Consider the following 25,322-nt stretch of genomic DNA (forward strand, 5'->3'; position numbering starts at 1 on the left):
GGGCTGTCCACAGTGGGTCATTGACATGTCATCACTATTATTACTATGTTACATGAGGTCAGTATTCTATAGCTTCCAAAGTGATTTGAACATCTAATTCCTCACTGAATTCTTCCAGCATGATGAACCAAGTAGGAGCAGATACAGTCCTACAAATAAAGAGCTGAGGCTTAAAGAGGTGATTTGCCCAAGGGCACAAAATTAGTGGGCTTACAAGGTTTGCACTGAAACTCAGTATTTTTTCTATTATTCCATGGTGTCAAAGGCTCAAATTAAATTTTCATATTAGATTTAAGTTCTTTAAATATTACCAATCCTGTTGGGCAGAGTATTTTAGAACTATTATTGACACTTTCTTGTCTCAAATACAAGATAGGTACTCATTGTAATCTGCTAATTTTCCAAAATACTTAAATACCTATTTCTATTCTATCTATAGCATATCCTTTGAAAATCCCTCATTATAACTTGAAAACTTTTAGTTTCAGTTATGGCTTCCCTCCTCACTTCTTTATTCTGCTTTTAAAAATAGAAACAAAAACATTGCTGCTCAGTCCAGAAGCCTGAATATAGTTTGAAATCAAAACATGTTTGTTTAAGTAACAAACTTCTCCATCTCCATTAATTTAAAAACATGTATTTTACAACAGTATTATAGTAGTAACCACAATGCAAATTCCTGAGTTCCTCAGTAGACTTTAACTTAGCATTTAAGGTATATAAAGATTCATAAGATAAAACTCAGACCTTACCTTTGACAACTGATGGAACAATAAATAATGCCGCTTCTCTGCCCATCTTCTCCCCATCCAGAGGAAATTTCTTCATCAGTACCACTCGTTTTCCTAATCATTTTTTAAAAAGTCAGTAAAGATAAAAAATAATAGGCCTTTAAATCTTATAAATTACCTTCAGAATTAGAAAAAAATTTTAAAGGCAGTATTAATAGGAATTGAAACATAAAAAGTCAATTTTATTATATGCACTAATAAAAACTGGTAATTGTGATAATAATGCAAATCCTCATGTGGACAATCAACCAGTGGATTCATCGTCCTGGTCTTAACTTACTAGAAGAGAGGCTTCCTTTAGCAAGGAAAAACGAGCTGCTAAGGATTGACAGAGCAATTGAACACCAAGGCACCCTGCAGGGTCAAAAGGCATACACTTCCTCACTCAGCTGGAATGTAGATGGTAAGAATTTTACTATAGTTTAAGCTGGCTAAGGAGGGTGGTATATATGTTTCAAAGTCTTAAAGTTTAGTAGTTTTGCTTAACATTCAACCTCCGTCCTTAATTTCAGTTTTTATTAAAACCTGATTGGGCTACAAACTATTGCCTGAACTACAACCACCATTCTTAGTCTGTTTTTCCTGATTGGGCAGTAGAGGGCTATAAATAATAACCTATGAGCTTTGCACTCTAAAACCTCTCATCTTCTAGTGACTTTTGCCATGATTTTTATCAATCCTTCCAATCTCCCCGCCCAAAGAAAGAGAACCTTGTTCCTGACCCAGGTAAGAATACCTGGCTGCATACTTTCTGTGAACAGAAAGATAATACAAGAATTTCAAGTAGCTTCATTTATTCACGAAATGCTGGAGTCAATATTTGTGATTACTAGGGCCCATTATTATTACAGCCTCCAAACAATTATTTTACAAAATGGACACTTGTACAAAATATAAGCATTACATACAGAATAACATTCTAACAAATTTCAGACGCAATATTTCTTTTGTCTGGCTTGAGGTCTTATCCCACTTAATCTTTGCCTTGCTGCTTCCCCAAACCCAGTTCTGGTCCATTGTTTAACTGCCTACTTTGCAAATTACAGACGTAACTATGAGATCTGTTGCAGGGGAAAAATAAAAGCACTGACTATAAGTTGGGAAATGAGGGTTCTAGCCCTATTTCTTCTACTAATGGCAATATTTTAGCAGGTGACAACCTATGTCTGCATTTCCATTTTACAGATGTGAAAATGACCACATACCAACTCACAGGACCAATTTAAGAATTTCATGAATAAGTGTGGTAGTATTTTATAAACTATATATAGCACTGCACAAAAAAATAAGGCATAATGACTGCTATTATAAAGTAATTTGTGATTTTCATGTGATGTTTACTTAAGGAATCATACTACTCTATAAAAATATTTCATACATTTAGAAAACCTCAATTGAATAGGATAGTCAGGATATGGCATGGCTTATTAACAGAATTGTCTATTTAGTTAACTAAAACTTCTCTATTTTAATTTCTCTTATTAAAAGCTGCCTGAAAATATATTAGTACATTCTACTGTCTAAGTATACAAGGCATAATTGTGCTAGACATGTTTCAGGTGCCTATCCACTCATAGCTTCTCCTAACAGAAACTACCCAGCCTTCTGGGCCAGGGGACATTTTGTTAACACTGATAACGCCTCTATCCCCCTTCTGGGTAAATGGACAGAGTGTTAGACTTTGGCTCATCCACAGCAAATTACAACTTGTCTACCTCAGTTCAAATATGTGATTTGGGCTAATCAGATTTGTTTCAGGAATTTGATTCCACGATAAATCCCGCAAACTGTAACAATTAAGCAATATGATAAGTCTAGATAAAAATTTATCAGAAAAGTCCAAGGCTGAAGTAGAAAAGACTGACAAATTTGAGGCATCCAAAAGGAGCCTTTCACATGCCTTGATCACCCACAAGGATAGTGCCCTTTTTAGCTAAGATCAGTTTATTAAAACGTAAATCCAGGGGCTGGCCCCGTGGCCAAGTGGTTAAGTTGGCATGCTCCGCTTCGGGGGCCCAGGGTTTCGCTGGTTCGGATTCTGGGCACAGACGTGGCGGCACTCATCAGGCCATGCTGAGGCAGAGTCCCACACGCCACAGCTAGAAGGACCCACAACTAAAATATACAACTATGTACTGGGGGGATTTGGGGAGAAAAAGCAGAGGGGGAGAAAAAAAAGAGGAAGACTGGCAACAGTTGTTAGTTCAGGTGCCAATCTTTAAAAAAAAAAAAAAGCAAATACAATAATTAGGGAAAGGAGATTCTCTTTGTGGGTCTCAGAATGTGTATCAAAGATCTGTAAATTTACGCAGGAACTTCTTATAATCTTGAGTTACAATGTTTAGAATCCCAACCCACAAAAACCCTTCAAATTTTATTGGGGAGGTTAACTCTTGAGGAGGTAAAATATAGTGAATGATACCTCCAAAAGTTATGAAATACAAGCCTATAGGTCAGCCATCTCTGGAGAAGAAATACCCAAAATAACTAATAAATAAAATCACAGGATTCAGCTTATCTCTGCAACAAAAACAGTCTCTTCACTGAAACAGAAGAATTAGACAACTGATCTCCATAAAGATGAACAAACAGAAAAAACCCACTGAATAAGCTTTAAAAAACTAAAAAGTAGGAACAGAGAGGTATGCTCTACTTTACCAACAATAACAGTTTTCAACTGCTGTTGGACTGAAATTAGCTTTACCTTTTTAATTATAATGCCTGAATCTTGGACATAGTTTATAATTTCTGTAACTTCTAAGTGCTATCTGCTTCTTGTGAAGCTACGGCCTGAGAAACTGACATTAACTTTCATAGGCTATACATTATTTAATATTTTAAATGGGGCCTCAGCATTTCAGGCTTAATACTTCAACAACTCAGTTTGGCTCTTTGAAAAGGGTCTTGTTGGGGGCTGGCCTGGTGGCATAGTGGTTAAGTTCATGTGCTCTGCTTTGGCAGCCCAGGGTTCACAGGTTCAGATCCCAGGTGCGGACCTATGTACCAGTCATCAAGCCATCCTCTGGGAGCGTCCCACATACAAAATAGAGGAAGACTGCCACACACGTTAGCTCAGAGGCAATCTTCCTTAAGCAAAAAGAGGAAGATTGGCAACAGAAGTTAGCTCAAGGCCAATCTTTCACACCAAGAAAAAAATGGGTCTTCTTACTGTAACCAAAAGGAAAGAAAACCTCTGCTACCTGGTAACTTATAAGATTCTTTTTAATCCATGAATCTTAACATTACTTATTATGGAGAGAGGTTTATAGTTTCCTGTCCTAAAGTATAGAAATAAAAATACTAGTTCAAAGATACTTATCTAGGGAACTATATTTCTAGCTAAGGTAGTTTGTACTTTCTTTCAGTTTTTGAGCCACCCCTTGGTTTCCTCTCTCTATTGAACAAATCATTAACATTGTGACTTATTTAAATATTTTTCAACTTAAAAAAAATTATAGTCAAGGTACTTCTTGAAGAGGCATGGCTGCACCTTAAAAAAACCTCTGAATCTTTTTCAAGTGTTTTAAATGGTAAGAAACATAAAAAGAAATTGATTTTAATATATTTTTTAAAAGGTCTTTCTCCACAGGCATTTAAAGTGAACTGTGTTAAAAAAAGGAAAAGTTTCCTACCTCTAATACCCTGGTTTGCAGGAGAAATTGGTTTGGTGGTTTCTACTACATAATCCAATATGCCTTGCGTTATTTCACTGCTGCCTTGAAGTTTAGTTTCCAACAAAACTTTCTTTCTCTTTTTTTTCTGTCCTTCAATGGGAACTTCATGCAACAAAATCTTAGAGGAGAAAAATAAAATTAAGAGAAAGTTTGAAATAAAATTTATTTGCCCTAGAATACAGTAAGCCAGCAGTCTTTCTTAACCCCAGCTGCATATTAGAATAACCCAGGAAGCTTTTAAAACAGTATCAGTGCCTATTAAATCATCTCAGGCCCATTAAATCAGAATGTCTGGAGAGTGGGGTCCTGGTACAGGAAATTTTACAAGTTCCCCAAGTGATGTGACCATGCAGTCAAGACTGAGAACCAGTAAGCCAGAGCACTGCTGAAGCAGCAGCCTCCTGAGAACCCCTGCAGCATCCTTTAACAGGGTTCAGATAACTAACCTTAAAAAAAGCAAGTTAAGCAAAATGCTAGAGAGATTAGTTGGATTCAGGTTAAATTAGAGGTATTTATGATGCCTGGAATCTGTTGCATGGAAAAGATAACAATTCTGTTTTGGGCTGTTTTTTTGGGCCTCAATCACATTTACTAATATATGTAATATAATTCACGACTATAGAGAAGTAACTTAATTGCCTAAAACTTAAAGGTAAAAAGATAATTTAAATGAACTGTTAAAAATAGTTCTTTGGGAAAATAACCAAGAACAATGTTTAAATTGGAATTTTAAACAAGCTGGCTTTTGCAATGGTGTTTTCATTTTTGAGAGCCATTCATAAATTGTACTAAAACCTAAATCTATAAATTATAAGGAAAATTCAAACAAGTACCTTTTAATATCTAATAATTTATACCTATCAGTGAACAGAAAAATGGTCAAAAGGCATGCAGCAAAAACATCTCTGATGGGCAGAGATGTAGGATTATCTGTTCTGGCTTATCAAGATCTAGGTTGTCAACTACAATTTACAGGATATGATAAGACATATAAAATAAACGAAAATGATAATGGAGAATGACATTCAATAGTAGCAAATCAAATGTTAGTAAATTGTTCTCACTTCATATGACTTAGCTCTGTATTCCCGAGAATTGAGACTGGCAGTATTCTTTGGACGAATAACAGCAACGTATGCATCTTCTGTGTTTTCTGGATTTCCCATTGCTTTATAAAACAAACAAATCCCGTGAAAAATTGAAGGACATATAATCACTCTGAAAGACAATTTTTTAAAAATATTGATTTTTCTTAGACTACATACTACCAAAAGGCAAGTCAGATATGACTAATTGTATCTTACCATTGAATTAAACTTTAGCTTATAATTTAAGATTTCCTTGTAGTTCTTTTTTCCTCTTCTGTTAAAGATAAAATTTTTTTAATGGGGATATATACTTTCATAGGTCTCAATTGTGTAAGAACCTACCTTTTGGACTTAAAAAAAAGTGATACGATTGTAAAATATCCTGTAAATAGTAAGTAAATAATGACTTGAAATAGTGTTTCAGAATAATACACACTTATACAAAAACATTTGGTCATTTGATAAAAGCTTTCTGATGATGACTTAATATTTTCCACTTCCATTATCAATTCCCTAGATAATCCAAGTATATATATATACACACAGACAGACACATACATATATATGTGTGTATATATATATATATATACACTTTTTTCCCCAAACTAATTTTGTCTCCATTGGGCAATTTCCAACAAGTACCTGAATTTCAAGCACTCTCTTGGTTGTCAAATAGTTCTATCTCCTTGTTAAGTGCTATTATTAATTTTCTTCATGGCTCGACTAAAATGCAACTCTTTGTATTGAATATATTTTATTTATCTTTTTAAAAAAGCTTCCCCTCGTTTATATGCCAGAAAATTTCTAAAAGAACATCAAACAAGGAGTTTCTGTCCTGGCCATGTTGAGATGAACCTTCTCTAGTTTTTTAAAGGTCCATTAGGTATTAAAATGATCTTCACATTTAATGAGTTACTTATTGTCCCAACTCTGATAAAGAAAAAAGAGATCATTTTCAACAAAGGTTTCTGAATGTCATTTGAGAGGAGACAGAGGAATTTATTGTTTTCTCAATGGAATTAATAAAGTCATTTTGGAACCTTTAATTCACTACCCTATATAATAATAATAAATACATTATATAATCAGAAAGTTGCCTTAAAAAACAATTCTTTTAAAATCTAGTAACTTTTGGCATTTTAAGTAAATGTTAGCCTAAGAGTAAAACAACCATTAAAATTGTTTTAAATTATTTAAATAGTTTTAAAATTTATTTTAAATTATAAAAATTTTCACTGATTTAGATCCAGAGAAACTACAGATATTTCACGAGAGGAACTACAGTAAAACATCAGGATTGAGACACTTCATTTTGTGAAAAGTTTTGAGGATATATCATTCATTCTCACTCTATACCTCATGGAATTTTTTTCAGTTCAGTTTTTCCATAAGATCATACTTAAAACCCACCTCACACAACAGACCTTCCTATACTATGTCAAAAGGATGAGGCCTTTTTCTTCTCATAACTTCTATTCAGTAAATTACTTTTCACCTGAGATTAACAATGACTTCAATATAAAACCTCACAAATTAGGAAATGTATGGATGCCTCCTTGAAGAGTGCAAACCCCAAAAGAAAGATTACATTGTGAATACATTGTATAACACACATGGCACAATTATAGAAACCTTTTTCCTGGTAAGCACCTAAAAAGGAATCACGTAATTCTTAGTTTTCTGAGCACAATTTAAAGCAAATCAATTCCTGTGCTGATCAACTCATGTTAAGAAAATGTCTACTAGAAAAATACTTTAATTGTTAATACTCATCACTTCCCTAGAATATTTAGTATTACACAGTACACTCAACTTTTAAAAGATAAACAAATACGATGTAATAAAAAAAGACATAACCATGAGGTTAAAAAAAGTATTTTGTTTTTATACCACTTAATGTTAACATACCCCTTAAAGATTCTAAAAACTGATTTTCAAGAAACATTCTACTTGAATATTTGAAATATACATACTTCCAATGACATGAAAGAAGGAAACAAAGGCTTAAGTTAGGAAAAGAATAAAAGTTACTAATATATGAAGGCAAAACTGCTAAGGCAGAAACACATGCAAAGGGATTAGAAGAGAGTAACTTGAGCTAAAAAGAATAGAGAAAGGTATAATTAAAATTTGCAAAATATTTAAATCGAGTTTTAAATAAGAGTTCAAGTGACTAAATATAGGAAACGTGGCATTTTGTTGTATGGCTCATTCTATTCTGGAAAATGCTTATGCATAAAAGATAATATGCTGCCTAAGTAATGAGGTCTTACAAATATGTGGAAGTGGCTCTCAATTGGGCATCGTACCCACCTTGGATCATTTTAAATTTGTAGGGGCATTTCTGGTTGTCACTATGGGGAGGGGAGGTGTACAACTGCCATTTAATCTCCAATGGGGCAATTTTTAACATCTCTTTACTATGCTAGGCAGTCCTGTTTAACAAAATGCAAATATTGTCTTTAATAAGAAACATTTGCTATATAGAGCATAGATGGACAAACTTAAAAAGCCTTTTGCAATGGAGGCAAAGAGTAGATTCAGTATGTGAATATGAGTACCATAAATTTAGTACGCAGAGTCAAAGTTGACAAGATGATTTACTGGTTCACAAAGTACATGCTAATAGAAATTACCAACAATGATCAGAAAGTATATCTTCATAAATAAAAACAAAAAAAATGGAGCATCATCTTAGGGCTCTGTAAGATGTTCCTGAGATAGAGCATGATTCCTCGCCTTCCTCTATCCTTAAGCAATGTTTCTCAACCTTTTACAACCCATGCCAACTTTAAATAACCAAACCAAAGCAAAGAAACCTTACCATTTACACAGTTGAAAATCACTGACAAAATGTATTTTCTTTTTATCCCCACCAGCCAAAATGATTTTATCAAGTTGCCCTTAAGTTTTTATTGCTTTCACTTTCTAAATGACATTTAATATACTTTTAAAATAATATGAATAGCTAACACCCATACTGCTTACTATGTGCTAGACTGCTAAGTGCTTTACATGTATACTCCTTTTATTTCCCCCAAAACCTGATGAAGTAGGTATTATTACTGTTATCCTCATTTTACAGAAGAGAAGCTGAGGTAGAGAGTTGCTAAGTTACTTGCCCGTTCCCCATTCTCCCGGAACAATTCACTATTACAAAGCATTGTAACATTAAAGAGAAGAGACAGCAACTAAACATCAGTAAGAATTCCCCTACAGGGTTTTGTTCACCATAAAAATCTCCTCCTTTTGCTACTCAAATTGGTTTATGATAATAAAAGGAGAGGAAGGAATAATCAAGCAGAATAGAAAATAGCTATTGGTGCTACGTCTAACTCAGCTGGCTTTCTCCTTGTCCCTTCAACCAATTCTACCAATCATCACTTACCAGTACCAACAAGCATCACCAATAATTTTCAAACACTTTCTTTCTGTTGACATTCTATTCTGTACTTTAAGATATTTAATAATAGTCAAACAGCTTTTGAAGGCAATTATACTAAACTTGGCCAACAAAGAAGGAACTAAGTAATAGTATAATTGGGAATCAAATGAATTCCTACAGTGAACACCAAGTACATTCAATGAGGTTATTTGGGGGAGCATGATTTCATCCATAGTTTATCTAAACATGCTATACATCAGCTGCTACTCTAGTTCTACAACCCAATTCTAAGGAGAACCAACTAATACATTGACATGGGTTAAGGGGGAAAGATCATGGAATGAATTGTTTTTATATTGTTATGAAAACAGTTTTGAGTTTTTGTCACTTCCCCCAAATAAGATGAAGACATCAAAAAAGACTGGAGATGCAGAAAGAAGCATTTGCAAACCGAAATGGAAGACACACAAGCTCTCCGAGAGAGAGAAGGGAATGGAGGTGAGATCCTCAGGCAGGCTAGCTGTATCAAAGATTGCTGGTGAAACTAAATGGAGAAAAAACAGACAGACAGCCGAAAGCCTTAAATGATGGAAAGGGGTTGAGAGAGGAAAGGTGAGCTGGAATGACAAGCTGTGTATCGCTTTCCCTGAAATGACGACATTAAACACACTGTCTAGGTTTTTCCTCTGCCACCACCCATCAACGTGCACTACCGGAAAAGGACCGCCACGCCTCTTCGCTCAAAGCGCAGCCACCTAAAAAGTGGCTTTGGCTTCTTTGTAACTACTTGTAAGAAAAACACTCCTTGCCTGGAGAAGCTAGATGTGGAGACAGCTCGGCCTTCCACGTCTCTTCTTTTCTCTCGCTGCAGTCTGGATCTTGCTCCTCCTCGTTTCCCCTAAGGAAACCGGCGGTCTCACCCGAGCGGGCGGCCGAGCGCGTCCCGGGCCGCTACATTCAACTCACTGGGTGGGACAGTCACCTGGGGGGCGGAGGCCCATCACCGCTTTCTCATTCTTCCTTCCCTTCTCCTTCCCAGCGGCCGGGCCCAACTTCCTGTGACAGGAAAACCCACAGTTGCCACCAGAAGCCGCCCGGTGTGTTCGGCCGCGCTCCCCACCGCGCGCCCCGAGAGCTCAGGTCTCCGGCCTCGGAGAGCCTCTTGTTCACCGGCTCTTTACTGTCCTTCCTTCTTCTTGCACCTCGGCACCATACACCCCTCACGCTCTGCCGAAACCTGGGGATTCCAGGTCTTCAGAGGCCTTAGCTTTCCAGCCCGCCGCTACCGGGGCGAGGAAATCGCTTCCGGGTTCACACCCTTAGCAGCCTCGCGGTTGGCGGCAGAAGAGCTTCCGGGTCGGCGGCCGAACTGCTGCCGTTCCTGCTGCTTCTCGCTGGGGCTGCGGGGTGTCTGGGGCTGGTGGCGGGCTGTTCGGGGAGTGGGGTGGCGGCGGTGGGCGCGCCAGCGACTGAGCCGGAGGCAGGGGAGGGGGTGTGGGCGGCCCGGGCTGTGCGCGCGCGCGCCAGGCTGGAGCATGAGCCGGACTTGACCGCGAGGCGGAGGCAAGAGCCACCGCCCCCTCCTCCCCTCCCCCGAGTGAGGCGGCGCGGCGGCCGAAGAGGGATGGGGGGCGCCCGCCCAGTCTGAGCCTCGCGGCGGGCGCCTCTGGCTCACGCAGCGCTCCCCGCGGGCTTCCACTGCGCACTCTCGGCCCCAGCAGCCTCTGCCCTGCGGGCTCACCCGGGCCGGCGAGGAGGGGGCGTCCCCCCGGGTGGGTGGGGCGGGGAGGGTACCTGAGGTCACCGGCTCAGCGCAAAAGACGGGCGGCCACGACAGTGGCAGAAACTGCAGAGCTGCGAGATCCACCCGACCCTTACCCTCAGCTCGGGAAGTAACTGTAAGTCAGCTTCGCCGTACGGGTCTGTTTGAGGCTGTCTCAACCCATTTTGGGCTCCGAGTTCAGCGCTGCCTAGTTCACGCCCTCCTGGGTCTCCTACATATGTGCCTGCCTCATCTTGTGGAGGATTGTCCGTCTGTCTGCCGCCATCCCCGAATAGGCAACATCGTTTGTCTACCCCATGGGACTTGTCTCCCGGCAAATTTGCAAGCCTCCGGGTCTCCATGGGCGTCCCATCCTCCCCATCTGGATGCATCTCCTTGTCCCTCTGTCCTCAAAGGATCTGTGTCCTCCCTCTTTTTCTGTCTGTACCCCGGACCTCACAGCCTCCCCCGCCCATCCTTTGAGACGTGAAAAGCCAAGGGTTCTGCTGATCTCGAGGGCTAGAGAGTCTTGAGCGGATGGATGAAAGTACTCTGCAGGGCTGTGATGGGTGGGGATAGGTGCGGATGGCTCTAGTGAACCTTTATTTTTGCAGCTTCTGCCACCAAAACAAAAGAATGGGCCGCTCCCCTGGAGCTTCATTCCTCTCCCTGCCTAACCGTGTATAAGCTGTTTTCTGTACGTTGCTGTTTGAGTCGCAGGAAATTGTAACTAGAACTGTAATTAAGCATCTCCTGGGGAGGTTTTGAGAGTCTCACAAGCTCTATTCGCACGGAATGGCATTTTGAACAATCTTGTATTGAAATGAAGACCCATTCCAGAAGAGCTTTACTAAGAGATCTGAGAAATCAATGTGAAAACAAAAGTCTGATGTTTCAAATGTGTTTTGGATACCTTTATCCTAAATCCAAAATTTAGGTAATTTTTAGTGTTTTGGATTTACCTTTAGCTCTTAATTTACAAAATGTGTGTATGTGTATGATGTAAAAATCTTTGTGTTGGAAGATTTTGCTTTGTTAGTGGTAAAAAAAAACCCACACTAAAGTGATTTTTAAAGATCGCGTCAGATTATATTTGATAAAATGTAATTTTAAATCCTTAATTCCAGAGAGACTTTTTTTTTTTTTTTTTACTGATTTCCATCAACCACCTACGGATGTTACACACCTTGGTGCCTGTGACCTTCCTGCACTTAAAAAACCAACAAATTAACTGTGAATATCTTCAATGTGTATTTCCAGATTTTAAGAATTTTTTCTCGTTAAAATTTGGTTTTCTTTTTAAACTGCCACTGCAGAACTTTCCAGAAATTAGATTAAAAAATAATTGTAATGCTGTCAGTGACAGGACAGTAGCTCTTACATGCCTTCAGGTATTTGATACTTTTCAAGGCACTAGGAAGCAAATGATCATTTAAGAATAATTTTTACTCTGTGTATTGCAGCTTCTCTGTTATTATTGTAAACTATTCTGTAATGTAGACTGGTAGCCTTGGTCATTTTTTTTCTGAAACCACAAATATTGTCATTTTGTTAAAGGTAGATGTGTTTAATGATGATTTTTTTTGTTTTTAAAACCTCCTTCCAGCCATTGATTTGGGGCTATTATTTGATGTGTAACTTCACACTGTTCACAGATTTTAGTTTGAAGAGCCTCAGGAGATGTAGCTCCAGCTGTCTCTCGGAAATGTACTTTACTGGCTTGTTTCAGAAGCCAAGCACTTTATGGAGTTGCACGTATTAAGGATATGGTTTTTGCTTTTCGTAAAACTGATCAGTTTCCAAATGAAAGTAGGGTGCTGTAGTGAGGTGATGGGCAGTAATTGGAAAAGTCTTTAAAGTTTTAAATTCCATTGATTCTTATCTTTGGAGGTAGGATGGGGAAGATAGGACTGTATTTTCATATTGACCTTTTTCCTTTGCCCACTGCTGAGAATTTTGAGTTTTCAATATGAAAGCGTTCTGAAACCATGCAGACTATGCCATAAGTGTGGGCTCTAACAGGTGGCTGCTGAGACATGGGAGAGTTTTGTTAGCTACTCTTTTGTACTCCTGTAGCACTGCCCACTTTATTTTATTTTATTTTATTATTTTATTGAGGTCATATTGGCTTATAACATTGTGTAATTTCAGGTGTACTATTATATATCAGTTTCTGTATAGACAGTATTGTGCTAACCACCAATAGTCTAGTTTTTATTGGTCACCATACATATGTGCCCCTTTACCTCTTTTGCCCCTCCCACCCCCTTCCCTCTGGTAACCACTTATCTGTTCTCCTTATCCATGTGTTCATTTATCTTCCACATATGAGTGAAATCATGTGGTGTTTGGCTTTCTCTGTCTGGCTTATTTTGCTGAACGTAATACCCTCAAGGTCCATCCATGTTGTGCAAATGCACTGCTCACTTGAGGGAGTTGATTTTCTTTCTTTCCTCTTTCTTTTCTGAGGTGTGCCCTTGAATTTGTGAAAGTGAAATATACATACTTACAACTTTTAGGTAAAAGTTTAAGCTAATTTTTATATATAAATAGATGGAAGAACTATGAATTAAGTTTATCTGATAATCTCCTTGAATGGAAGTTAGGAAAGATTCCTCAGTGCTTTGGGTGCTTTTTATGTCTTTGAGGATGGACACAACATTTATTTAGAAGAAATTTAAAAATATTTCTAATATTAAACTTTATATATGACACATTTGTTCAAACAGATTTGAGACTGGTTCAGTCTTTATTAAAAACACAAGTTGGGGGGCCAGCCTGGTGGTACAGCGGTTAAGTTCGCACATTCCACTTCTGTGTCCTGGGGTTCACTGGTTTGGATACCGGCTGCAGACCTGTGCACCATTTATCAAGCCGTGCCAGTGGCAGGCATCCTACCTATAAAATAGAGGAAGATGGGCACGAATGTTAGCTCAGGGCCAGTCTTCCTCAGCAAAGAGAGGAGGATTGGCGGCAGATCTTAGCTCAGGGCTGATCTTACTCAAAAACCACCAGTCTGAGGGGAGTTTCTATGCATGGTTCTAAAAATGCTTAGGTCTTTTATTTCCTTTCTCAAAGAGCCTTGCTTAGGGAATAGTAATTTTTGGACTCTCAGTTTATTTTTCAGACAACCTCTTTTTTTTTCCCAGGTAACTTACTTTCAACCTTATTTCATTTCAGTAAACCTTTATTGAATGTCTGCCATGTATGCCAGGCACTGTGTTAGATTCTGGGACTACAAGGATAAATAAGTTAAGATTCCTTTACTCACTGAATTTTCCAGTTTAGGTATTAGACTGTGATTCAATCCATCTGCCTTTACAGACATCTTTAATAGGTTTTTAAGTCACTTGACCATATTTTAGGGTTTCACATCCTTTCTCTAAGAATAAACACAATAAATGCCATTTATTGAGTGCAAAATTTGTGCTAGCCATCATGCTAAGTGCTTCATATACATTATCTCATTTAATTCTTAGAACAGTCCTAAGAAATATTTTATCTTCATTTAAAACCATATAGATTCTAGTTTATAGTAATGCTGAATATTGTTTTACTTGTAATATGCTAAAAAAGATTTGACCTTAAGATTTCTCCTTAAAGAAATTGTAGGCAGAGTTATAACAGTTTTTCATTCTCTAATAATGCTTTGAATAGAAAGATTCTAATTTCGTAAGGTATTAGTATCTTTTGTTTTCTGAAGCAGATGAATTATATTCTATCCAAATGTAATTTTCAGTTGTGTTTAAACGTTTGAAAAGACAACTGAAGTTCATTATGGTTAACTGTAACATAGATCTTGAGGCATAAATAACTTTTTTTCATTCTGCTTCAGCAATGGGACCAAGAGCCTATTAAATGTACTAAAAATCTGTGTATTCTCTGGGAAGGATAGAGTATTGAGCTATATGAAATCCATTCAGCTTTTTAAAGTTTTGAGTTGAATTTTGACAACTAATGCCTTGGAGAGTTTTGGTTTCTGTAATGAAAATGTATTCCTGCAGATTTAAAAATGATCTTACTCATCTGTTAGGATATATGCTTTATCGGCAATCAGATAAGGGTCAATCTGATCATTTTCAGACCCTGTCACATTTTTTTAAAGATGATCATCCACTGTCAATTCTTTTTGCCAAAAGCCTGATTTGTATTCTAAACATTTTGTTCAGTTTTTTACCCAAACTGTCAATAGTTTGCCATTCTATAGGCTAAGGCCTTTCGCTACTGGTTACACACTTGTCTGTTTTTAGGACTGTAAAGCAGATAATTATTCCTCCTCCAAGTTCCCAAGAAGAGTAATCCTTGATATTTTTCTGTCCTCAGTCTGACATACGTGTTTTAACTTGACATAGACAGTTTTTCCCTTTCAGTATAGCAGAATCCTGATACTCAGGTCACTGTATTTTCTGAGTGGAACAATATTGGGAGTAGAATTCCTGTTCAACGACATGACAGTGACTAAATTATAAATTTGTTAGGTGCTGGGACCGAAAAGATAGTCAGTCAGCATTTCTTTCTTCATTGAACTGTAAAATGCCTATTTAAAATCCATGAAGAGACAGGAAAGTTCATTTAAAAACATTGAGATACTCTTCTCCAAATAGGCATAAAAACATTGCCCTCCTTGTTAATGTATCTCCTCAGAGTATTGTAAAGGAAGGTATGTAAATAAACATATTAGGCCAGGGTTTTCATTCTGCTTCCTGGCCTCAGACAATAGCTGATTATCATCTGCTCTAGCACTAGATGTTCTATATCACATACTTACTTCAGATTTTAAAAAATTACTTTGAAATAATTTTATACTTTCAGAAAAGATGCCAGAACAGTACAAAGAACTCCCATATCCCCTTTACTTAGATTATACCATTGTTGATATTTTACTGCATTTCTTCCGTCACCTGCCCTCTCTTTTTCTGTCTCCATGTATACATTACGTATGGGTATGTGTGTGTGTATAAATACTTGCATATATGTCCATGATAGTCTTTCTGAACCTTTTGGAGCAAGCTACAGACATGGTATCCCATCACTCGTAAACACTACAGTATCTATGTCTCAAAAACAAGGTACTGTCTTATATAACTAGCATATAACCCTCCAAATCATAAAATAAGTATAGGTACAACACTACTATCTAGTCCAAAGAACCTATTCATATTTCATCGACTATCCCAACAATATCTCTTTTCTGGTTCAGGATCCTATCCAGGAATACATGTTGTATTTAGTTGTCATGTCTCTTCAGATTTCTTCAGCCTCATTTTCCTTGTCTTTCTCTTGACAATTTTACATAGTACGGGCCCCACATTCTGTAGGATGACCCTCATCTTAGATCCATGTGATACTTCCTCATGACTCCAATCAGATTGTACATTCCTGGCAGGAATACCACAGAAATGGGGCTGTGCTCTTCTCAATGCACTGCATCCAGAGCATACAATATCACATCATGCTGCTTCTGGTGATTAACACCTTGATCATATTGATGTCCTTTTGATGTATTTTCTATTTGTGAGAGGTATTCCAAAATTATGACAGCATCCTGTTTCTCATCAAATCTCCACTTGCTAGCCGTAGTGTGGGTGTCAGTGATGACTCCCACCTGAATTAACCACTGTTATGATTATCAAATGATATTTCTCTATTTCGTTTATTCCTACTACATGTATTAGTTGGTATTTTATTGTAAGGCAGAACTTTCCTTTCTCCTCCATTTATTTATTTGTTTATTAAATCAGTAAGGACTCATGGATTTTGATTTTATTAAATGTGTTGTGATTTGTTACTATTATTTATTTTGCTGTTTAAATTGTCCCCAGTTTAGCCAGTGGGAGCCCCTTCAAGCTGGCTCCTATGCCTATTTACTGTGCTCCCATCTCATTCATGGTGCGTTTCTGGCAGAACATGCTGTTCCTGGTTCATTTTGTCCTTTGCCTGGTCTAGCCCTGGAATCAGCCATTTCTCCAAGGAGCCCTGTTTGATTTTTGTTGTTTGTTTTTGTAAAAGATGGTCTTTAAAAACAAAGATTTAGGGGTTTACTGTGCTCATTGCTAAAGAGATGTCATTGCTTATAGGAACTAGGAAATGTATAACTATATGAGTATGGTTTGTATACACACCCACACATATATATAATATGCAAACTCATATACATCCGTAACTATTTCTATACCTAGGTGTGTATATTATAAAACCATAAATTTGTTCCTGTACTTCCAATTCTGGTCCAATACTCCAGGGTTCTTTCTTGCCTTCCCCTTTTCTATGTTGATGAATTCCTTCTCTGGCACTAAGAAACTTGGCTTCACATTATCCTCAATATGGTTATCATTTGTCCAGTTGTTTCATTTACTTGCTCAGTGTGTTACCATTCTACCTGCCTTGTAGACCATCTCCTTCCTGTATCCCCTCCCATCCTGCATTGCTGACTGCTGGGCCTGCTGGCCTGTGCATCTTTTTGGATCCACAACTCTGCAATTGCTATCCCCACACAACGCCCCATTATCCTTGCCTCTGGGCCTATTGGCTCACACTTCTGCTGGCCTTCCTAACATGCCCTCAGATGCCCTGCGTCCTTAGCCAGCATGCTGATTACTTTGTGTGGCCCAGTATTTAATTAGTTAATTTTTAAGTATATTTCCAGGATTTACAAACATACATTTTAGTGATGAAATAGATACATAATTTCCTAGACACACATGATAATATACTGTACTAAATGTTCTATGTCTTGTTTTTTAACAGATATATCATATTTCATTGTGTGTGTATGTGCGTGTGTATACAGACAGACAGACAGAGACATATAGCCCCACCTCCCCGTGGTAGGGTAGAATTATTAACAACCATAAATTCTTCCCATCCTGGTATGCATTTCCCTTTGCATTGTGGTTTTGCTACTTCTCCCATCTAGAAGTAGAATCTGTTTCTCCATCTCTTGAGTCTTGGCTGGCCTTGTGATTTGCTTTGACCAGTGAATATGATGGAAGTAATGTGTGTGTTCTGGAGCTTAATCCTTAAGAGACCTTCAAGGAATGCTTTCCTGCAACTGCCATGTAAGGAAGGTGGTCTAGCTATAGGAAGGTGAGAGGTCTCTTGGAGGAGAACCAAGATGCCCCAGTCGACAGCCGGCATCAACCATCAGACGTGAAAGTGGTCTCTCTTGGACCTGCTAGCCCAGCTACCTTTTAGCTGGATGCATCCACAGAGGAGCCAGAGGTGAAACCAGCAAAGAAACTGCCCAGCCAGCCTACAGAATCGTGAGAAATAACATACTGTTTTGAGGCACTAAGTTTGGGGTGGTTTTTTCTGTAGCACTAGAAATAAGAAAACATATCTGTGTTCATTTTGGACATCTAGGTTGTCTCTAGTCTTCTATTATGAGCAATATTGCAGCGACTATCTTGTACATAATATATACCATTTTAATTTTAATAAATAATGCCAGATTATTTTCCAGAAATGTTGACACAATTCTTATTGCCATCTTTCATGTCTGAGAGTAAATATTTCCCCCACAAATTCACTGTCACTGATGTTTTTCTTTGACAGTAAAATGGGTAAAAAAAAGATTTTTCTGGTGCTTGATTCTGCACTTCTCTACTTGTGAAGCTGAGCGTCTTTCGTTATATTTGTTAGTCCTTTTGATTTTTCAGTTCTATGAGTTGCTTATTCATATTTTTACTGATTTTTTCCTGTTGAATTTTTTTCCTTTTCAATTTGTTGGTTCTCTTGGATATATTATGGTTATAATCCTTTAGCTTTGTTTACAAGTATGTTTTGTCAGTCTGTCTTTTGTTTTTTGTCTTAGTTTATGGTATCATTTACCATGCATTTTTCTTTTGGTATTTCATGTAATCATTTATGTCTTTTTCTTTGTGGCTTCTGATGTTCTTCTCTTGGGAATCTCTCTCTCCTAAGTTATACAAACTTTTTCCTAAATTTTCTTCTAACTTTGTACTATCCCTCCTATCAGTTAGGAATCATGTTCATTTGCTCTAGAAATCCAAAAAGAATGTTGTAAACAAATTAGGGGCTCATTTTCCTTAAGTAATGAGAAATTAGAGGTAGTCTATCTAGGGCTGGTATGCTGGCTCATTTGTCTTTCTGGTCAGTCTTCCGTAGCAGGTGCTTGTCATCTTTTGGTCCCAGGATGGCATTCCAGGCTGTGCAGCAGCTTCTCTCTATTTCTTCTTTCATCATCCATGGCTCTGCTTATTTTAACTAAGGATCATATCTTGTTTGGAGACTGTAACCTCTGGGGATGGGGCCAAGACAAAGCAGGTCCCCCATAATAGCAAGTTCTTGTGAAATATTTTTTCTGTTCTTTGAAAAAAATAATGCTGATTTTGCTTTCTGTGCCATAGTAAATGTGTGTGCAGAATAAGGCTCCAGAATCTTTTTCTTTAACCTATTAGGCAGCCATGGTTTTTTTCAAAGTTAAAAGTAAACAGGGAAATAAACATGATTATATTCTCAAATTGAGAACATAGGACTTTATGTTTAATAAATGATATTAGAGGTGTTTTATGTATCAGTAGCTATGGTAAGCAGTGGATATAAAACTGAATATGGGGTGATCCGTGTCCTCAGAAAGTTTACCAGAAAATTGGGAAGCAGATTAAACATTTCATTATTGTATTAGATGGTAAATTGAGTGTATTACCAAGTCAAGGAGGCAGGACATCTAACTGTGTTAGTTGAGGGTTGGGGAGCTGTGATCCAGGAACTTGATAGAGAAAATGACTTTTAAGCTAGTAGGAGTTAGCTGTTGAGGAGGAGCTTGTAGGGGGATGGGAAGAACATTCCAGGAGCTTTAGTAGTTCAGAGGTGGGTCTGAGTTTTGAGAGGTAGACTGTGATAAGATAAAGTCTGGTCTCGGCAAGGATTTTTCCTTAATTCGTGAAGGGCTGGGAACCTTGGGAGGGTTTTAAAATGGAATCGGACAAGATCAGATTTATCTTTTGATAAAGTTAAGCTAGTTGTAGTGGGCAAGGGGATGCATTTGGGGGTGGGATCTGGAAGCAAGAGCACCTAATAGGTAGAAAGTTTATCTGATGTATTAAAATCTATTCCATATTAGTTAAGTAAATATTTGTTGAACACCTATGTGAATATAATGTGGGGGGATAGAGAGATATATAAAACATAGTTCCCATTCTCAAGGAGTTTGTATTTTTAAATAATTAAAGACTAGATGTCAAGAATATGAGGCAGTATACTAATATTATGGCTTCTCTCCTATAAAATGAGGGCAAGTGAGGACTAGAATTAAAACTTGAACCCGGTAGATCTTCATGGCTCCAAATCTTATATTCTTTCCATGTATATTATACTTCCACAGCATTTATTCCCCCTTATCTTATTTAATTATCAGAATGTTGCTTGTAAGTTACCTCAGAACCTTTGTTAAATAGGATTAGAGTAAATTAAAATGATTATCAGCTTGGGACCCAAGTATTAAGGAGCTCCATTCTGGCTTTCTAGAGGCAGTCTCTGTATTAGATGGATTATAACAAGAAAGATAAATTTGGTCAGAAAAATTGCCACATTACCTGAATGAAACAGTTGTTGGAAACAGTCTTGAGATTAATTTCTGGGAAATTTAGTATTAAACTGATAGGACAGTAGAGGAAGAGACTGGCATGACATGCCATGTCGTTAGATGGTTGAATAGCATTCTTAGTAATGTTAACGGTCTTTTTTCATTAGTTAATATATAGAGCAAGGAATGAGAAAAGGGCATGCACTATTGCTAATAAATAAATAAAGCAGGGGCCAGCCCAGTGGCATAGTGGTTAAGTTCATGAGCTCTGCTTCGGCTTCCTGAGGTGCATGGGTTCAGATCTTGGGCGTGGACCTATGCACCGCGCATCAAGCCATGATGAGGTGGTGTCCCACATATAAAATGGAGGAGGATTGGCACAGATGTTAGCTCAGTGACAATCTTTTTCAAGCAAAAAGAGGAAGATTGGCAACAAATGTTAGCTCAGGGCCAGTCTTCCTCACTAAATAAATAAATAGAGAGAAAAAAAAAGCAATGGTGGTTTTTGATGATGCATTTATTTTTATTTCCAGAAAGCACTTGTAAATGTAAAGATTATTCTCTCTCTCTTTCAGTCTTTCTAATGCCTTACTTTACTTAAATATATTAAACTAGCTATTTCAACTCAGGCTAGATAAAGATAGCAGGAGATGATAATTTTATCCTTTGGTGTCTCTCTACTTCTATAAGGATATCCTTCCCATGCGATCTGTCCAGTCCTCAATTTTCTCACCTGCAAACTGATGCACTTGCATAAATAATATTCTGAGGATCCCTCTTGCTCTGAAATGTGACTTGACTTGATGTCCACAGAATTACTTAAAAAGTTAGGATATGTTATTCTGATTGGAAAATCATTACCTCTTCTATAATATAGGGAGGACTAGAAAGGAAGAATAAAGGTTGGGCTGATAACTTGGTATCATAGAATGAAGAAAAACAAGGGAACTTGGAGGGAGGGAGTACTTCTGATTTTTTAACTATTCAAAACTCTTTTAATGTGTAATGAATGCCAGATACATAAAGCAATCAAAAGTGAAAAATTATAAGATTCCTATGTTCAAGGCTTTTATAGTTTACTAGCTTTTTTCAACTGACGTTCCTTAAGAGGATTGAACCTTAATGTTCTAAGCTAGAGATTTTCAAAGGTTAGCACGTATTGGAATCACTGGGAGGGCTTGTTAATGCATGCATTGCTGGGCCCTACTCCCAGAGTTTCTGATCGCTAATTCTGGGGCAGAACTTGAGAGTTTTCATTTCTAGTAAGTTCCCAGGTGCTGCTAGTGTTGCTGGCATCTATTATGTGAATTATTTTATTTCTCTCTTATGCCTCTAGAACTGTACTAGTTGTATATAAGCATTGGGAGAATTTTAAAAATAGTTGCTCAAATCATTTTTCTATGTTCAGAGTTCTTTAGATGAGGAACTCTGATGAAGGGGATAATAAAATGAATGAAGTTAACTATAATTCCGAACCTTATCTCATAAAAGAAGGCAAAAACAAAGTTACACGGACATAGGAAGATTAATCTAGCAGGTGCAGGTGGATTGGAATGGGCAAAGACGGTGCAGGGCCATTTACTCAGGAGTTTCTCTCATCCACCTGCTATCTAGAATATGATTTAAAAGAGACCCCTCTTCATTTGGAATTTTGTGCTATCAAGCCTGCCGTCAACCACATGTCAAGAACCAGTTTTAAATATAGCACATACCATAATATCAGTGTGCCAATTTGTAACCTGAAAGTTGTATAGTTAAATATTTCACTTTCTCCGTGATTCCTCTCTCCATCTTCCTTATTCATACCCTTTACTCTTTGGTGTAGTTTGCATATACTTCTGTGTCCCTAATTGGATTTCTGGCTTCTAATTTTTGTATTCTGTTTAATATGTATATACTATATAATTTATAATTCAATAGTCTAGATTAGATATGGAGGAGAAAAATCTCAGCATTTTAAAATTGGAAAAATATGTGTGGAAAACTTTAGTGAGTTTGTATCTTAATGTTAAATAGGTTGTACAGAAAGTATACAATCTATACATTGTCAACTTTCAGATTGTTTCTGCAGCCCAGTCCTCTCTCCTCAGCTTCAGACTCATGTATCCTTTTGCCTACCTACCATCAATAGGTCTCTCAAATGTAACATGTTCAAATATAAGCAGATCTCCCCACTTCCCACTCAGACCTCATCTCCTGCAATCTTCCCCTCTCAGTAATGGTAACTCCATCCTTCCAGGTGCTCAGGCCAAGAACCTTAGAGTCATTCTTATCTTTTCTTTCTCTCTCACTCCTACTTCCAATCTGTCAGGAAATTCTGTCTGTTCTTACCTTCAGAGTATATCTAGGATGATTAAGTATTCACCACCTCCACTGCTACCTCCCAGGTCTAAGCTACCATCATCTTTTACTTAGATTACTGCAGCCACTTCCTAAATAGTCTCCCTGCTCCCAGCCTCACCACCACCCCCATTAGTCTTCTGAGACAGCCAGCTAGCGTGATCCTGTTAAATATAAGTGAGGTCATTTCATTCCTCTCCTAAAAACCTTTTAGTGGCTTCCCTTTTCACCTAGAATAAAAGCCTAGTGATTTATGGTGACCCTTCAAGACCCTAACAGTCTGCCTGCCCCATCACTTCTCTTGATTTCATGTCCTACTACTTTCTTCTCCAGTCTACACCACCATAACACTGGCCTCCTTTCTGTTCCTTGAACACATAGGGCATGCTCCTTTTCACTCACTGGCTGTTTCCTCTGCCTGGAATTCTCTTTTCCCTAGATGCCACATGGCTCACTTCTTCACCTCCTTTACTCAAGTGTCACCTTCCCTAATCACTCTAAGAAATTATGTTGTAAAACTCTAACCCCTTCCGGGCTTTATTATTATTATTTTTTTAAATAACATCTTACATTATTGAATACAGAGTGTAAACTCCATGGGGACAGGAATTTTAGTTAATTTTGTTCCTGCTGTATTCCCCTACACCTAGAACAATACCTGGCACATGCTAGGTGCTCAAAACAGATTTGCTGCATAAACTTATTATCTTTATCTGCCTAGAAGAATATGCCTTTCCTCTGAGAAGTACACCTGGAAACCATGTGCTTCTGGCATGGGCTACCAATCGTTGACTTCCAACGTTTTTCTGCTTCTCCCTTTTCTGAAAATGATATTTTCTAATTGTCTCTTGTTTCGATTTGAAATTACTGTTTGACTGATTTTTTATTGCAACATACTTCCCCTGACATAATTGTAGTTCCTAAGTTCACGTATTATTTTGGAAATAAGTAAGCATCCTTTAATTCTCTGTAAATTATATAAATTATTAATTGCTGTCATTGAATATAGTGTTTCCTAACAGTTATAGAATATTTTGGTATGCATCTTGCTTTTAGATGACTCTGTATCATGACTTATAACTGTATACCACAGCTTTTTTCATATTCTCCAAGAGAGGTCAATACCTATTCCCCCTTGTAAACCAGGATTGAGAATACTTCGCGCTGTTTTGATTTTTGAGTTTATAGGTTTGTGTTTTTGTTTAGCTGGTGCTTAATAAGTGCCTTAATTGGAGCAGTTAGGTCCCTTGCTCTCCTACTCATTTTCTCTGGGCCCAAGACGACTTGAATTTTATATACTTGCCATGGAAGTCATATGCTTTGGATTTTTCATTTCAGGTATTGTGCCCTATTGTCAGATCATGTTTTGAATCATATCCTAACATTTCAGTTTCAAAGAGAGTCAGTGCAACACTATGTTCATCCTGTTACCATTTCTTTCTTCAGGATGCAAGGAAGCATAGGTGGCTCAAATCTCAATTCTTCATGTCTTTTTTAGGTGTTAAAAGTTGTTATATTCCTATGTCATTTGTTACTTCATTAATAAACATGAAATATATAGTGAATTCAAAAACATTAAGTGAAATATGGGATTCAGGTTCTTGTTTCTGATGATGGAGAATTTCCAGTCTCATACTGGGTCTGTGACTTGGACAACAGATGATAGAAATGAGGAAGCCCTTAAGCTTAGTTATATTTTATTGCTATGGTAATGGAATGTACTTAATGCTAAAATTCAATATCAGTAGCTAAAGATATATAAAGTATAAATGAATTCGTTCTTCCAGATGCAGACCAGGACTTGAATGTCAATGTGTATAGTGATAGTAGGGGCTTTGCCGAGAAAACAGATAACTGCTACATGGCTTAAAACATCCTGTGGGGAAAAAAAGAATAGGTTCAAAGATATACATAAGTTTACCCATAACATTGGATAAACTAGAACCAATTTAATGTAAAGCAATAAAGAAAGGACGAAATGACTTCTGTATGTCAGAATTTGGTATTATTAAAATTATGTGTTCAAGGAATATTTAATTGAATGGGAAAGTTCTCATAATAAAAGTTAAGTACAAAAGAAAAAATTCACACTTTTAAATAGCATCGTCTAGTTCTGCACTTAAAAGAAGGCTCTATACATATAGAAAGAAAATTGTCAATATGGTAACAATGATTATTACAGGATTTGAGGATTATAGTTATCTTTTTATTTCCTCCTTTATGATATATTTTTTTTCCATTTTTTGTACTCTGTATATAATTCTATTAAGTATTTTTAAAAGAAGGAAAAAAGTTTTTGGGACTAGATATAGCTATGTGATTCTAGGCAAGTTAGTAATAACAATGATTATGGCTACATTATACTGAGTACCTACTATTTAAATATTGAATGTATTTTATATATTTTGTCACTCTATTTTATAATAGCCCAGCAGTGGAGGCTTAAATCTGCTTTTACTTATTGCAGAAAAGTCTCAAAAATTTTAAGTAGCTTGTAAGCTAGTAAATTTAGAGCCAGGATTCAAACCAAAGTTTGTCTTCAGGATTTTCTAAATATATCATAAAGCCTTTCCAAAATAATTAAACTCCCAAAGCCTGTGTTTCTTTACTGTAAAATGCAGGTGAGATTGTTGTGCAGATTAAATGACGGAAGGGACATAAACCACAGGATGAGATTTTTCCCATGAGCATCTCCTTGTAGATCAAGGCTTCTGGCATTTTTTCAGTCCACTCTG

At 37.4% G+C, this 25,322-nt stretch overlaps 2 protein-coding genes across 6 annotated transcripts in view; one reads left to right on the forward strand and one right to left on the reverse strand.

The window, feature by feature from the left end:
• Window positions 1-10,294, reverse strand: part of KRIT1 (KRIT1 ankyrin repeat containing) — a 36,475-nt gene extending 26,181 nt beyond the window's left edge. Inside the window, exons 1-4 of one of the 2 annotated variants that reach the window (XM_014842941.3) lie at window positions 9,748-10,294; window positions 5,530-5,633; window positions 4,424-4,583; window positions 753-845 (exon numbers count right to left, since the gene is read on the reverse strand). In XM_014842941.3, coding sequence (XP_014698427.1) covers window positions 753-845; window positions 4,424-4,583; window positions 5,530-5,631 — 355 coding nt within the window. In that variant the 5' untranslated portion in view covers window positions 5,632-5,633; window positions 9,748-10,294. Of the gene's footprint in view, window positions 1-752; window positions 846-4,423; window positions 4,584-5,529; window positions 5,684-9,747 lie in introns of both variants that reach the window. The other variant, XM_014842942.3, reaches the window with a different exon arrangement.
• Window positions 10,295-10,700: 406 nt separating this feature from the next.
• The window catches only part of ANKIB1 (ankyrin repeat and IBR domain containing 1), a 135,507-nt gene continuing 120,885 nt past the window's right edge, over window positions 10,701-25,322 (forward strand). For 2 of the 4 annotated variants that reach the window (XM_014842944.3, XM_014842945.3), the window contains exon 1: window positions 10,701-10,836. The gene's annotated coding sequence lies outside the window, so the exon portion shown is untranslated. The remainder of the gene's footprint in view (window positions 10,837-25,322) is intronic. The other 2 variants (XM_070508332.1, XM_070508341.1) reach the window with 2 other exon arrangements.

The sequence above is a fragment of the Equus asinus genome, chromosome 1 (assembly GCF_041296235.1).
Source record: "Equus asinus isolate D_3611 breed Donkey chromosome 1, EquAss-T2T_v2, whole genome shotgun sequence".
Classification (NCBI taxonomy): domain Eukaryota; kingdom Metazoa; phylum Chordata; class Mammalia; order Perissodactyla; family Equidae; genus Equus; species Equus asinus.